The sequence below is a fragment of the Myodes glareolus genome, chromosome 11, assembly GCF_982192425.1.
Source record: "Myodes glareolus chromosome 11, mMyoGla1.1, whole genome shotgun sequence".
NCBI lineage: Eukaryota > Metazoa > Chordata > Mammalia > Rodentia > Cricetidae > Myodes > Myodes glareolus.
Window position 1 is genome coordinate 72,097,910 of NC_142036.1, and position 16,539 is coordinate 72,114,448.

Below are 16,539 nucleotides of genomic sequence, written 5' to 3' on the forward strand. Positions count from 1 at the left end.
AACCACCAGTCTCTCCAACCCCAAAAAGTAATTTTTTTAATCTAATGTATTTTTTTTGTTTTTGTTTTTTAAAATATTTATTTATTTATTATGTATACAATATTCTGTCTGCGTGTATGCCTACAGGCCAGAAGAGGGCACCAGACCTCATTACAGATGGTTGTGAGCCACCATGTGGTTGCTGGGAACTGAACTCAGGACCTTTGGAAGACAGGGCAATGCTCTTAACCTCTGAGCCATCTCTCCAGCTCCCTTGTTTTTGTTTTTTGAGACAGGGTTTCTCTGTAGGTTTGAAGCCTGTCCTGGAACTAGCTCTTGTAGACCAGGCCTCGAACTCACAGAGATCCTCCTGCCTCTGCCTCCCAAGTGGTAGGATTAAAGGCCTGCACCACCACCTCCTGGCTCTGATTTAGCCTTTTAACTCACCCTCTGAATAGGCTGGATTATTCCCTTTTACGGAGGAAGCTTTCTTGAAGAAATTAGTAACTTACTTAAAGACACAGATTCAGCTTTTTCGTTGTCTGTTTCACTTTCAAACCTACTTATTTTCTCAGTGTCCCGACACCTTCCAGTGTAGTCAGCAGAGGTCCCTCGTGGGTAAACTATGTGAAAGGAAAAAGTACTGTGGCATTCCTAGAGATTTTATCTGTTTTGTCTGATTTGACTTCTTTTTTTTATTTTTTTAATTTTATTAATTATATATACAGTATTGTGCCTGCATGTACACCTGCATGCCAGAAGAGGGCACCAGATCTCATTACAGATGGCTGTGAGCCACCCGGTGGTTGCTGGGTATTGAACTCAGGACTCTGGAAGACCCAACCTCTGAGCTATCTCTCCAGCCCCAATTTGACTTCTTAGTGGTTGATCCTCCTGTGACCTATATGTCTATAACTTAAGACCTGGTAAGGACTTCTGCTTTGAAAGAAAATGTAGCTCTGGCTGGGGATCTAGTTCAGTGGTAGAGCACTGCCTTCCACATGTGCTAGCCCGAGGTCGTCCCCAGGGAACGAAGAAAAGAGCAGTCTCTAATTTGTGGGGACAGATGGTTCAGAGTCAGGTTCGTCCTCAGCTACATAGCGAATTCATTGCCATCCTGGGCTGCATGAAACCCTATCTCAAACCAAAAAACTTAATTTTTAAAAATATGTACATAATTAGATTTATTTTTTTCTATTATTTTTTATATTTAATTTTTTTCTGCTCTTTCTGCCTCTACTCCCTGACTGGGATCCTGGTGTGCACCACCATGCCCAGCTTTTCTTAAGTTTGAATTTGTATTCCCTGAGGCTCCCGACTCAGCTGTGCTTTGTCAATAACATTTCATTTTGTTTGCTCTGGCACCTCCCTGACCAAAAGTCACAGAAAAGGATCCCATACCTAACGTTTTCATTCAGTAGCTCATGGCTTCTGGGAACAGTAGCCATCTAATACCTAAGCAGGTTACCTTCGTTCAAACTCATTAACACACACATACACACACTTAATTAACAACCCAAAGAAGGTCACTTACCATGATATATATTTACTATCCCTGCTTCGACTCCTTTTCCCCCAGTATTTTCCACCTCTGCTTTCATATGACATTTGTTCCACTCTCCTCTCACCCTCTCAAGGGCCTTTCTGAACTCCTGGCATCTACAGACACTCCAAATTAAACATACAAATCTCAAAATTTGAAACTAGGATCCTTATGAGAGAGAACATGAGCCATTTGTCTTTCTGGACCTGTTTCAACTCAGTATATTTCCAATTCTGTGTTCCTACAGAGTTCATAATTTCATTTTTCCTTTCAGCTGGATAAAATCCCATTTATACATACACTGTATGTATACATACCACATTTTCTTACCCATTCATCAGCTAACAATATCTAGACTGACAGAGCAACAGTGAGCCTGGGTGAGCAGGAACCTCTGTGCTAGGACATGGAGTCCTTGGGGTAATTCCTAGAAATGGTGTAGCTGGATCATCTGGTAATTCCCTTCTAGCCTTTTAAGAAAGATACATGCTGTCGGGCAGTGGTGGCGCAGGCCTTTAATCCCAGCACTCGGGAGGCAGAGGCAGGTGGATCTCTGTGAGTTCGAGGCCAGCTTGGTCTACACAGTGAGTTCCAGGACAGGCTTCGAAGCTACAGAGAAACCCTGTCCCGAGAGAGAGAGAGAGAGAGAGAGAGAGAGAGAGAGAGAGAGAGAGAGAGAGAGAGAGAGAGGGAGGGAGGAAACTTCCATGCTGATTTCCATAGTGTCTGTCTGTTTGCACTTTTGCTAACAGTGAACAAGGTTCCTCTTTCCCCACGTATGTGTAAGAGTGGAGATTAAAGAACAGGAACCAGAGGTGGGAAGAATACTTAGGGAGCTAACTGCTGCCATCGTGGGAAACATAAGGTCTCTGTGGTTCTAGCAGACTGCATCTGGTACTGTGTGAGGGGCTGAGTGGATACCATGTTCACTGCAGCCCTCTTTTGTTCTGGCATGTGGAACGGGGGGGACTATAAATCTTTTCCTGGTGATTTCTTTATACCCCTGCCTTCTATCTTGACCTCTTTTGATACTGCAGGTCTGGTTTGTTCTCTCATTGGTGTTTTGTCTTTTTATTAATGCTCTGTAGGTTGACTTCATCCTTTCTTATTGGGAAAATGTTTTTCCATCTCTGTAAACTGTTTTTTTGTTTTTGTTGTTGTCGTCGTTGTTAGTGGCTTGAACTCATCTGCTTGTCTCTATCTTCACAAGGAACTTTCTGGTTCTCATCACCACATCTGGTTCTGTATAGACTTTGTATTCACAGTGTGTTCTTGGCTAAAACTTTGTTAGTGAGTTCTTTGCTATTCTAACACACACCAAAAAAAAATGTGGAAAATATTGACACATACAAGATACTTTAAGAATAATAGGTTGGGGGCTGGAGAGATGGCTCAGAGGTTAAGAGCACTGGCTGCTCTTACAAAGGTCCTGAGCTCAATTCCCAACAACGACATGGTGGCTCACAGCCATCTGTAATGAGATCTGGTGCCTTCTTCTGGCCCGCAGACATACAAGCAGGCAGAACACTGTATACATACTAAATAAATAAATAGTCTTTTTATAAAGATTAATAGGTTGGTTTGTTTTATGGCATTCATTCCATTTAGTTTATGAGGTTAACAGTAGCCAGTTAGCAAGTGCAGGCTTGATGGTGTATGTCTTTAGTCCCTATACCCTGCAGGCAGAGGCAGGCAGATCTCTAGGAGTTCAGAACCAACTACCACACTGACCCTGTATCAAAAGAAAAAGTTAACAGTTAATAAGAGACAGTTCCCTAGTTGGTAACTAGAAACTTTGAGACTATAATGGTCAAACAAAAGTGTGTGTGTGTGTGTCCCCAGACTATTTCAGTAGGTTCAAGAATCTCCTTAAACCCACTTAAGGCCTTAATGTTGAGATTTTGAATTTTATTAAGTACAGCCATCTTCATGCAAGGGATTAACAATTATCACAGAACGTGGTAATTTTGTCAGCATTATTGGGGTGTGTGATGATTGGGGTGCACATGGACAAGTACACATCTGTGAGGTCAGAGTGACAGCTCATACTGTTGCCAGTTGCTGTGAGACCTAATTATCTCATGTTATCATGAAGTTCTATGATTGATTAATAGTAATTCTAGTCTGCATTTGGAGTTGTGTTTTATGTTCTTTAATAGCTGTGTCTTCCAATTAATTGTAATTACTTATGTTTTCCCTTGACGAAGATTTCACAGCTGTAACTTGCCTGGATACAATGCAAGAGGAAGACGGAGACAGAGGTGACGATGCCTCGGTTTTGACCAGCAGAAGTGATGGGAAACCACACCCTTTCAGTAATCCTAGATGGGCCACCAGAGTCTTTGCTGCCGACTGTGTCTGTAGAATAATTAACCAGTGTGAAAATGCAAACCGCGCCCATTTTGACATCGCTTTGGCACAGGAAATGAAAAAAAGTGATTCGAGAAGTAAGTGGCCCGGGAGCGGAACAGCCGAGGTGAAAGCAGAGAGCTGACTGCTGTGGTTCCCACCTAAAGTAAAGCCTCGGCACTGCCGGGCCTTCTCGCTGGACCAGCCCACCGCCTTCCTGCAGTGTATTCAGATAATAAGATATTATTACAGGTTCAGTTCCTGGAACCTGTGTGGCAGAAGGGAAGAACCAGTTCCTGGAGGTTGCGTGCACTGTGGCACACTTGTCCATGATACACATGTGCACATGCACACACACACACATTAGGAAATGTAGTATTTTTTAAAAAATTTAAATCAAAATGTTGATATTACCAGTCTGAATATACATTGTGTTTATAGTTTTCAAGCAAGCATTTATTTATTTTTATTTTTTAAAAAAGAAAGTAAACTATCTTTTTTCATTACATACCAATCCAAGTTCCCACTCCCTCCCTTCCTCCCATTCCCTCCACATACCCTCCGACCCTACCCCCACCCAGTCTTCAGAGAGGGTAAAACACATTGCTTTGGGGCCGGTCCAAGGCCCTCCCTACTATATATAGGCTGAGCAAGGTATCATCCAAAGGAAATCAGTTCTCAAAAAGCCAGTACACGCAATAGGGATAAATCCTGGTGCCACTGCCAGTGGTCCTCAGTCTGCCCCAGCAATTCAACTGTCAATCACATTCAGAGGGACTAGTTTGGTCCTATGCTTATTCCCAGTCCAGCTGGAGTTGATGATATTTTCATGTATGTTTGGGATGAATGTAGTTTTAGACACTAACGATACAAAATCAGTGTGCTATTCACTGATACTCTCTGACTCCATGCTAGAAATGAAGACTGTAGTTGGCTTTTACTAAGAGGTGGTGGTTTTTATTGTGGACTCTAACATGTTTTCTAGGTAAACGCTGGTTTCCTAAGTACTACTGGAAAACTTAAATGATTTACTTTTGTTTCTTCTCAGAATTTTTATAGCAAGAATATGCTTTAGGAATGAAAGGAATTTGCATTTTTCATTTCTGTAGCTAGAGTTGTTTTTATATATTTCTGTTTGACAAGACATGAAAAACATAATCCATATAAAGAGCTACATGGAATGTTTTAAAGTCCCTTGTCACCAACTTGGCATAAAGAGAATGAATTACTGCCAAATTTGTCACAACCCAAGCTCTGCTAAGTACAATTAATGTGCTTTTATCAGACAGTCTGGACAAAGTGTTTATTGAGGAAACTGCTAGCACTTGTTCTTAAAGACTGTTAATTCTGCTTTGGGCTTTTGCATAGCTATATATATAGTTTTTTGGTTTCAGATGGTTTTGTGTATATTTGAGTGTACATTAAATTTAGCCTGAAAGTCTATTTAACACAGGATGAAACAGAGCAGTAAATCAAATCAAGAGAGCCTAAAAGCAAGTGTGGGCTGTGAAATAAGGAGAGAACATTATCACGTAACGCAAATCTTAGTTTCAGCTTATTATTCATGATAATGCAGATTTATTTATCTTCTAGATGATTTTTTGGTGCTCCATCTTGCTGACCTAATTCGCATGGCTTTTATGGCTGCGACAGACCATAGTGACCAGCTCCGTCTCTCTGGCCTTGACACGCTCTTGGTTGTTATTCGGCGGTTTGCAGATATTGCAGAGCCCGAGTTTCCAGGTCATGTTATCCTGGAACAGTATCAAGCCAATGTAAGCGTCACCTGTCCAGGCTCTCCTGGTACTACTACTAACACACCGATGACAGCTACGAAGTCGTCTCATGTCACCTTTTAGTTCATAAAGACTCTCTTCTAACCGTGGTCCTTAACCAGTGCAGAGAAAATATAGTATTTGTAGAAAAAGTCTAATAGCTAGTGTTTGATAAAAGCTTCAAGTAAAAGCAAAATCACGTGTTTAAAATAGTAGCTTATAACCTTAAGGATTAATTTGTATAACTAAAACCTTTTTAATTTACAGGAATGGACATTTTTTAGTAGGAAATTTTTTTGCAAAATTTCTGAGTAAGCAACATAACAATAAATAATCAGGCTACGTACATGCTTTGCCTTCCTTACTCTTAGACTAGAGTACTACATGCAGCCTCCCTTGGGATTTATTTTTCTACATTTAGAAAAGAACCTGATTTCATCTCTGATGTTATGATCTTTCTGTGTTTAATAGTCCAAAAATAGAGGTAGAACCGCCCATTTTGTAATCTGTCGGTTGACTGACAGGTAGTTTGTGATGGTTAGAAGTAAGCAGACTTCTGTAGAAGTCTCAGAACAGTTCTGAGTCTGTAGAACAGTTCTCAGTTGGGTGACCAGCTCCATCACTTCTTCCCAGCAAACAAAACCAGTGTGAGCATGGGGATATAGCCAAAGAGAGGGGCTGCAGTGCATGGAATTACCATGTTGGAACAGTACTATACCAGCTTGGTTATGTCCTCACAGAACTCCAGGTGCACGAAACACAGTTTGGCAAGAAACTGGGGGATTCTCCACTCTGGCTTTACTCCAAGTACACTCCCACACACACACACATACACACACACACACACACACACACACACACCTCTGATTGGTAACAAGACGATTCTTCCCACACTCAGATCTTTACACAGAAAATAATCCCTCTTTAGCAAAAGTCTTGAGAGATTTGGGTACCTGCAGCCAGTTACTAGCTCCACAGCAAAACGCAGACCTTCCCTAAAGGCAGAAATGTGCTGTCCCACGGGGCAGACAGGAGTAATGGGCCGTGAAACCTATCCTGAATGGATGATTTCCAGTGTTGATGTTTGTCAAATCCTTTGATTCCTTATCAGGTTGGAGCAGCTCTTAGACCAGCCTTCACTTCAGAGACACCACCTGACATCACTGCCAAAGCGTGTCAGGTAAGCGGTTACAAAGTGGAAACTTAAGAGGCAGAGTCCAGAGCCAGCCTGGGCTACGTTCTGAGTTCCAGTCTCAAGGCTGTTCCTTACAGTCTCAGAGTCACATCGGTACACCCTTTTCCTTTCCTTTGGACATTTGGGAAACAGCCAGCTTCTTCCCCAGTGATGGTGCCCCAGGCTGCGAGAGTCCCAGTTTACCAGAACAGTGTATGTTGATGAGCTTGTCAGTGTTTCTTCTGTTCCTGTCACAACTGGGTGTGGTGGCGCATGCCTCTAATCCCAGCACTCAGGAGGCAGGCAGATCTAACACTGATTTCCAGGCCAACCTGTTCTACACAGTGAGTTTTAGGACATCCAGGGCCAAAACCCTGTCTTGAAAAACCAAAAAATAAAGTAAAAATATTGCCACAGTAAGTCATCCCGCATAGGGCCTGTCAGTGGATACACTACAGAAAAGTCATCCCGCATAGGGCCTGTCAGTGGATACACTACAGAAAAGGGGCAGATTAATAAAACACACCAGCAATGTATGCAAGCAAGCACCTGCTTTCCCCATTATCCAGAGCTATGTGATACAGCTGGAAACAGCAGGCATCCTTGGCATATGGTGTCAGCCACTTAGTGTCCAGCCCATTAGGCGACCTGAAGGAATAAGTTATAGACAGAACACAGAAACTTAGCTTGCAACAGTTCCTTCATCTTTCTTTTTCTTTTCATTATTCTTAGAGGATGTCTCATGCTACAGTTGAGTGCGGGCCCTCATGTGTGCCATCTACAGTATGTGTTCTAACACCGAGAAGCCTTCCCAGCATCTACCTTGTTTTTATCTGGTTGAATTTTGGAGCTATTTGAGTGCAGTCAGTATTAAGGAAATTTTGTTCAAAGCCCTTAATTTAGCATCTCTTTGTATGAGTGTTCTTTTTATAAACCACCTGAAATCTTAGTAAATGAGACAAGAATTAAATAAATATATGTAGGCTAGGTGGTGGTGGCACATGCCTTTAGTCCCAGCACTCAGGAGGCAGAGGCAGGCGGATCTCTGTGAGTTCTAGGCCAGCCTGGTCTGCAGAGTGAGTTCCAGGACAGGCTCCAAAGTTACACAGAGAAACCTTATCTTGAATAACCCCAAATGAATAAAGGAATGAATGAATGTGTAGGTGTTCTTCTCTATGTAAATAGAGTTCTCTTCTGAGCAGTGGTGGCACACACCTTTAATCCCAGCATTTGGGAGGCAAAGGCAGGAAAATCTCTGTGAGTTCTAGGCCAGCCTGGCCTACAGGGTTCCAGGACATCCAGGGCTATTACACAGAAAAACTCTGTCTTGAAAAACAAATAAACAAAATGGGGTTCTGTATCAAGGACTCTATCACAAATAGAAAATACATGTAGTGCCTCAGTTCCAGCCGCTGTTCCTGGGCACCAGAGCAGCTGACTTGCTCCCCTTGTGATGGTGTGATTGAGAGTAGGGCTGTGACTTTCTGCCTCCTCCCAGAATCACAAGAGTAGATTTGTGCTCCCTGTTGGTAGAAAGTACAGTTTTTCTTAACTTACTGCCTTTGCAAATAATAAAGTTTAAAAATAGCTAGTCAGAGCAACTGTATATGGACAAGGCAAAAATATTTTTCTCTAGAAAGAGAGCTACCATGGCATCTGGAAAAACACAAAGTCCCTTAAAAATTTAGCAAACTTTAGTTAGACATTGCAGATTTTACTCCCTCTGGTTTTGCGTTGTGAGTTTGTCAGTTAGTTTAGAACCAGGGTCTCTCTCTGCTGTCCTGACTGACCTGGACTCACTATATAGGTCAGCCTGTCCTCAGATTCACAGAGATTTTCCAGCCTCTGCCTCCTGAGTACTGAAATTAAAAGCATCTACTTCCAGACCTGTTGTAGCCCTGGCTGGCCCTAAACTAGCCAAATCTGACCTGAAACTCCTGCCTCTGCCTCCCTACTGCTGGGATGTAGGCATAAGCCACAATAGTCGACCTGCATTGCAAAATATGAATAGTGTTTAGTTGTGGTGATTTTGACTTGTTTTTTAAATAAAAATAAACTGTTATTAGAAGGATCAAAATCTTTCTTAACATCCAGGATTGTTGCTCAGTAAGAGAACACTTGCCTGGCATGTGTGAGAGTCTGCGTCCAATCCCTCGCACTGCTAAAACAAAAATGAAAATGAAGCCTTCCTTGGAGTGTTGTGTTTTGTTTTGCTTTCTGACGGGGTCTCACTGTGTAGTTCTCATGACCTGGAACTTGCTATGTAGACAAGGCTGACCTCACAAAGATCCCCCTGCCTTTGCTTCCCAAGCGCTGAAACTAAAGGCATGCACCAACACACCCAGCTTCGTCAGGGTTCTAAATGTTAAGTCTTTGTCTTTTAACTAAGTCACATTAGTTAACTACATAGTCTCTTAATTTTAAATACTGAGATAAGATACTAAAGATTAGAATGTTATTTAAAATATTTATCCAGAAGTTTGTGGTTATGGATTCATGGTTTACTTTATGTGTATTGTCTCTCACGCTCTTCATCTTACACCCTAAAGAGCACTGTTTTATTGCTTCAGCCTTAGTCTCTGTTCATTTTTGAAGTCTCAGCTTTTCTTTTTTTTTAATATTTTATTTAATTTTATGTGCATTGGTGTGAGGGTGTCAGATTCCCTGCAACTGAGTTACAGACAGGTGTGAGCTGTCATGTGGGTACTGGGAATTGAACCTGGATCTTCTGGAAGGCAGCCAGTGTTCTTAACCACTGAGCCACTTCTCCAGCCCCCGAAGTCTCAGCTTTTGATTCTTTGTCTGCTGCATTCTATTAGGTTTTTTGATTTAAAAAAAAAAAATTTGGACTGGGAAGATAGCTCAACAATTAAGAGCACAGGATGCTCTTCCTGAGGACCCGGGTTCAATTCCCAGCACTCACACCTGTGTGTAACTCCAGGTCCAGAGGATCTGACATATTTACACAGGTGTAGAAGCAGGCAAAACACCAATGCACATAAAATAAAAATAAATAAATCATTTAAAAATAAAGAAAAACATATTTCCATGGCTAGTTCCTAAGATTTGGGTGGGCTCTGCTAAGCTCACTACTACTGACTACTGCTCTCCTCGAAACCAGGTTTGCAGCGCGTGGATAGCCAGTGGAGTTGTACGCGACCTCAGTGATCTCCGCAGAGTCCATCAGCTGCTTGTCTCCTCCCTGATGAAAGTGCAGGCTGGGAAAGAAGCTCTCAGTCACCTGTATAACGAGAGCGCTTCCACCATGGAGATCTTGGCTGTGCTGAAAGCCTGGGCGGAGGTTGGTGTTTGCAGTGGGAATTATGGCAGGTGTCAGACACCCGTAAACACTGTGGGCTGTAAATACAATTATACAAAGTCCTATTTGTTAGGATTCCGGATGGGAGGAACCTTGGCAGCACGTGGGAGCCCACAGCTAGTGAGGGACAGACAAATATGCTGTGTATACAGAGCTTATGTGGAGAATTTATTGAGAGAAGAGGGAAGGGAAGGAGAGAGGGATGGGGGGGGTAAAGACCTGCTTGCAGAAAGAGAGCAGGAATGGGTGGATCTTGTCTCTTAAAGGGACCCTGGTCTGGCCAGGGTGCTGCCTCAGTGAATCCTGCCAGGTAGCAGGGGCCAGCATAATGCTTGAATCCTAACACTGTTGGCAGGGGAGGTTTCTTGTTGATCTCTATGTGTTTGCCAAGAATTGAAGCCAGGTCCTTGATTGAACCAGGCATGGTAGGTAAAGCCCATAATGCTGAGCCATACCCTAACCTGGGTTGGTTTAGGGCATTTGGTTTGGTTTGGTTTGGTTTGGTGGTTGTTTTGGTTTTGTTGTTGGTATCGTTTGGAGTTTTCGTTTTGTTTTTGAGGCAAGGTCCTCCCATGTAGCTGAGACTGGTGAGGAGACTGATTCTTTCCTCTGCCTCTCCAATGCTGAGATACCACCTGTGTCACAGTGCTGAGTAGTAGCCAATTGCAAGGAAACCAAAGAAGTCTAAGTGAGATGTGCTTATATATTAATTGACAAGTGGCAAGCAGTCTAAAGAGTCAATGAATTAAAGCAGTTATGAATTAAAGATAAACTATAGAAACCCGGGTAGTGGTGGTGCAAGCCTTTATTCACAGCACTTGTAAGGCAGAGGCAGGTGGATCACTGAGTTCAAGGCCAGCCTGGTCTACAGAGCTAGATCCAGGACAGGCTCCAAAGCTACAGAGAAGAGAAACTAACTGAATTAAATTCGTCACTTTTTTTTAAGTTTTGTTTTTGTGGGTTTTTTTGTTTGTTTGTTTGTTTGTTTTTTGAGACAGGGTTTCTCTGTAACTTTGGGGGAGATCCACCTACCTTTGCCTACTGAGTGCTGGGATTAAAGGTGTACGCCGCCATCACCTGGCAAATTTGTCCAATTTGCCATTATTTTGGCGTAACACCACGTACGTATTTCACAGTGTTTTCATTTGTTTTGTTTCAAAGTTAGCTCTTTTAGGTTTTAGTGTTACAGGACTAAAGTTATTCTTTAGTTCATGAATCTACTTAAATAAACCTTTTTATAGTGGCTTAATGGTGATTTTAGTAAGCGTATTTTCAGCACCCGCAGTTGAATAGAGAAGTGGCTGTCTGCAGCCACGTGACGAGGGGATTAGGTTAACCTGGAGTGCTGTTGTTTGTAGCTGCCGTGGCTGTTGAAGTGCATGGTGGCAGGATGTGTATGTGATGTATGAATGTTTTGCCTGCATGTATATGTGTTCACTACACGTGTGATTGTTGTCTGTGGAGGTCAGAATAGTGCATTGGCTCCCCAGAACTGGAGTTACAGATCGTTGCAAGCTACCATATAGCTGTTAGGAATTGAACCCAGGTTTTGCAAAAGTAGCCAGTTGTAACATGGTGGGCCTGCTTATTGGGGTTTCTGTCCTGCCCAGTTTCCACAGCTGGCAATTCCCAAAGAAAATCACACAGAGATCTTCATAAGATTATAAACTGATTAGCCCATTAACTCAGGCTCCTTATTGGCTCTTATCACTTATATTAGCCCATTATTCTTATCTATGTTAGCCACATGGCTCGGTACCTTTCTCAGTAGGGCAGGTCACATCTTGCTTCTTCCATGATCTGGGTAGGACTCGGAGGAATGGGCTTCCTCCTTCCCAGAATTCTCCTGTTCTCATTGCCCACCTCTACTTCCTGGTTGACCCACCTATAGCCAGTGCTCTTAATTGCTGAGCCAACTCTTCTTTCCCAGAAATGATTTTTTTATCTTTCTACAATCTGTATGTATTTATACATACATGCCTTTTTTAAATAATTTCAACACTTTATTTTTGCTAATCATAATGATGTGTGTTTCTTTTGAGTGTGTGCTGCCAGTGCATGTGTGGGTGGTGGTAGATGCCAGAAGAGGGTGTGAGGTCTACTCACTCCCGCCTCCCCCCCCCCCCCCCCCCCCGCTCGAGTTACAGGTAATGGTGAGCCACTTGATGTAAGTGTTGGGAATCAAACTCAGATCCTCTAGAAGTGCAATGTGTGCTCTTAACCACTGAGCCATCTCTCCAACCCTACATGCCTTCTTGATACCACAGTTCATTTCAAGTTGAATGTTCTCACATGATAATATTGTATTGCTTCATCAGATACGAGATTTTACTTCTACCTATAAACTTTTAACAGGTCTACATAATTGCTGTACAAAGACATAAAAGTCACAAACAAACTTCAAAGACTCCTATTAACTCAGAAGACAGTGTGAGAAGTGGGTCCCCTTCCGCTGATGGTCTTCTTGACTTGGTCTGCACAGACCTGGGCACACTAAGCAAACTCTGGCTTGCTGCCCTGCAGGATTTTGCTCTCTTAACTTTGCCTGCAGAATTTGCCTCTCAACTTCCTGTTGAAGGTAAGGAGGTAGAATAAGTTGCTAATTCCTAGAGTGACAGTAACTTTTACCCCAATATTTCTCCTAGAGTATGCGCGTATGTGATGCTTAGCTGAAATATTTTCCCCCGGGACAATGTGTATTCCTGGGGTAAGCAGCTAAGAGTTGCATTAATGTAGACAACTAGAAATTTGCTCTATTTTGTTTTTTGAGACAGGGTTTCTCTGTGTAATGTGGCTGGCTGTCCTGGAACTCACTCTGTAGACCATGCTGGCCTCTAACAATAAGATGAGTCGGAAAGCTGGGCATTGGTGGCCCGTGCTGTTAATCCCAACAGAGGCATAAGGATCTCTGTGAGTTCAAGGCCAACCTGGTTTATAGAGCGAGTTCCAGGACAGGCCCCAAAGCTACAGAGAAACCTTGTCTCAGAAAACAAACAAACAAACAAAAAAAGAAAAAGAAAAGCAGATGAGTCACCAACAGAGTATAGAGAAGGTTTATGTGTGTCAAGCCTGAGAACAGACAGCTCATCAGTGCTGATAAAATCAGAAAGTACCTCCTGGGGGGTGGGGGAGCTTGGGCACTGCCAGGGAGAGTTACAGAAGCACTTGCTGAGCAGCAGAGGTTAGCCACAGTCTTTCCCTGTTCCCACCTCTGCTTCCTCCTTTGGCAGGCGGTACTTTCTACACAGCGGAGACGAGTGAAAACGCAAAGCTGCATTACCACAGCTCCTGGGCACTCATCCTCCATGCTGCAGCGCTGTGGCTCACCAGCACAGGTTTCACTGACCCCGATGAAGGCGCTGCCAATCTCTCCAGGCCTGTAACTCCTACGTCCATGTGTCAGGGCTCATCGTCGTCTGGGGCTGCGGTGAAGTCCCCGGAGGATGTCTACACTGACAGGTTCCATCTGATTTTAGGTCAGCAAAGGGGCTGGCAGTGCTAGAGGACTTTCCCTTGAGTTGTGCCTCCTGCTGTGACTGTCACCTCGTTCCTTGCTGGGTGTTAGTGACATCATTAATGAAACTAGGTATTGTGTTGTTGGGCAGTGGTGGCACACGCCTTTAATCCCTGCACTCGGGAGGCAGAGGCAGGCAGATCTCTGTGAGTTTGAGGCCAGCCTGGTCTACAAGAGCTAGTTCCAGGACAGGTCCCAAGGCTACAGAAAAACCCTGACTTGAAAAAACAAAAACAAAAAAAAAGAAAGAAAGAAAGAAAGAAAGAAAGAAAGAAAGAAAGAAAGAAAGAAAGAAAGAAAGAAACTAGGTATTGTGTATATTTTATAAAATTAAAAATTGTATTATAATAAGTCTAAAATCCTATTACAAGTTGGCTTCAGTGTCAAGTTGATAAATAACAGAAATTACAAGAGAAGTTTAGTCCCTTTCTACAAAAGTTTTGTTTGATTGGTCGAAGAGGGGGGTCGTTTTGTGACAGGATCTCAGTATGTAGCCCAGGCTGACCTAGAACTCCTTCCTCATCCCCAAGTCTGAAATTACAAAATTCTGCCACCCCATCCGGCTTTCCTTAGTTTTGTTTGTTTTGTTTTATGTGTATGTATGTGCGTGCCTGCCTGCTGTGACTGTTGACTGTGCCTGTGAGCGTGCACGTGTGTGCGTGCCTGCCTGCTGTGACTGTGCCTGTGAGCGTGCACGTGTGTGCGTGCCTGCCTGCTGTGACTGTGCCTGTGAGCGCATACACCCACTGGAGCCAGGAGGCAGCTCTGGTCCTCTAAAGGGCATTGTGTGCACTTGACCACTGAGCTGTCTCTGCAGCCGTTCCACAGTTTTTACAAGAGGAGTGCTCCTACTGATATTCTGAATTTCTCACTATATACATTTAAAAAAATGGAATGTACAGGCATGTTTTCATTGTGTTGCTCCGAAAAGTTTCAAAAACGTATGCCCAGTGACTTTTTAAAAAGAACATCAGGAGGCTCCATGGTTACAAGCTATTGCTGCTTCTCTAGGACCTAAATTCAGTTCCCAGAACCAACTTCAGGCTACCGACAGTCGCCTGTAACTCCAGCTCCGGGTCTCTGTAGGCTCAGCACGTGCGCGCGCACACACATGCACATACACACACACACACACACACACAGATGCTTTTCTAATTTTAAAATTATTATTTTATTCTATGTGTACGGTGTTTTGCTTGCATGTATTCTGCCCACCACTTATAATCCAGGTGTCAGCTGCTCTGGAACTTGAGCTGTAGTCAGTTGTGATCGCCATGTGGATGCTGGAGATCAAACCCAGGTCCTCCGGAAGAGCAGCCGGTGTTCATTAACCACTGAGCCATCTCTTCAGCCACTAAAATTATTTTTAATTAATAAAGAAACAAAGAAAATTATCCAAGTGTGGTAGCATATACGTTTAATCCCATCACTTGGGAGGTAAAGACAGCAAGATGCGGAACTGAAGACAAGCCCAAGGCCAGCCCCGACTGGGTGACTGTGACTGCATGTCACACCCACACACAGATCTAAAGCTGTCTTACTATTTCCTTGTGTGAAGTCGCTGCGTGTGTCTTCCCGCACTGCACTTATCCAACAGTCTGGACGAAGACTCAGACTTCTTCTCTGCCTTCCCCAGGAATCAGCGTAGAGTTCCTGTGCTCCCTGCGCTCAGATGCCGCCATGGAGAGCATCACCGCCTGCCTGCGGGCACTGCAGGTCCTTCTCGATGTCCCGTGGCCCAGATCTAAAATCGGCAGTGACCAGGTGATACATTGTGCTGTGCGTAGGCCTCTGTGGGCTTCAGAGGACAGGAATGTGTTCGGGTTACTACGGTAGGCGAGCTCAGCAAAGACCACTGAAGGAAGAATGGCACAGCTGGCCCTGCCATGCCACGAGGACTTGGTAACCCGGGAACAGCCAAGCCTCTGGCCGTGCAGGGAGGACCTGTGTTGCTTTGTCCAGCATAGTAGCCACTGTTGTGTGTGGCGATCATTTTTCTTTTCTCTGGACCCCAGTCTGTTCACTGTCTCCAGCTCATCGTGCATTTCCCCTCAGAGACAATGTACATGGTGCACATCGCTGTCCCTTTGAAAATACCCGTCGTCCGGGTCCTCTGCCTGCTCTTCAGTCTGGCTATGGCACGAGGATGGCTGCAGAGTGCGGCCCTTCCTCTGCTTCTTAGAGGAAATGGGGGCTGGGGAGGCACTTTAGCAGTGTGTACCGTTTGTCTTACTGCTGGTTCTGTGATTTTCTAAGCTCTTACTTAATTAGTACTACCACTACTTAAGCTTAAAGCACGAGTTGGAGTTTTATCTGAGTTAAATTGACCTTGACTAAATTATAAACTGTGTTGTGATTATTTCCGTTTTCTTTTTTTCTGGTGGGAGGTGGCTTTTTTTTTCAAGATAGAGTCTAAGTAACCCTGGCTAACCTGGAACTCACTATGTAGACCAGGCTGGCCTCGAACTCATAGGTGCATCTGCGTCTGAAAGATGTGTGCTTCTGCATCTGGCTGCTTTCTGTATGCATTCAAACAAATATTTTTTTACATTATTTGTAAATGGGAGCCCTCAGAGGTATAGGCCCTTGTGAGCAGCCCAAGTGAGTGCTGGGAACCAAATGCCAGTCCTCTGCTGCAATAAGTACTTTCAACTCCTAAGCCATCGCTCCAACCCTCAAACAAGCATTTATTAATGACAAATTCACTCAGTTTATTCCAAAATGAAAGACAGCAACCAGAATAACTAATGACAGAGAAGGGAGGTGCTGGAGAGAAGGAGGCGCTGGAGAGAAGGGAGGTGCTGGAGAGAAGGAGGCGCTGGAGAGAAGGGAGGTGCTGGAGAGAAGGAGGTGCTGGAGAGAAGGGAGGTGCTGGAGAGAAGGAGG

At 43.7% G+C, this 16,539-nt stretch overlaps 1 protein-coding gene across 9 annotated transcripts in view; it reads left to right on the forward strand.

Annotated features, from left to right (window-relative positions):
• Heatr5a (HEAT repeat containing 5A) overlaps positions 1-16,539 on the forward strand; it is a 106,809-nt gene that overhangs the window by 76,693 nt on the left and 13,577 nt on the right. For all 9 annotated transcript variants that reach the window (XM_085697662.2, XM_087911803.1, XM_085697658.2 and 6 more), the window contains 7 exons: positions 3,730-3,969; positions 5,465-5,646; positions 6,758-6,826; positions 9,942-10,121; positions 12,495-12,717; positions 13,370-13,615; positions 15,290-15,417. In XM_085697662.2, the coding sequence (XP_085553788.1) occupies positions 3,730-3,969; positions 5,465-5,646; positions 6,758-6,826; positions 9,942-10,121; positions 12,495-12,717; positions 13,370-13,615; positions 15,290-15,417 (1,268 nt within the window). The remainder of the gene's footprint in view (positions 1-3,729; positions 3,970-5,464; positions 5,647-6,757; positions 6,827-9,941; positions 10,122-12,494; positions 12,718-13,369; positions 13,616-15,289; positions 15,418-16,539) is intronic.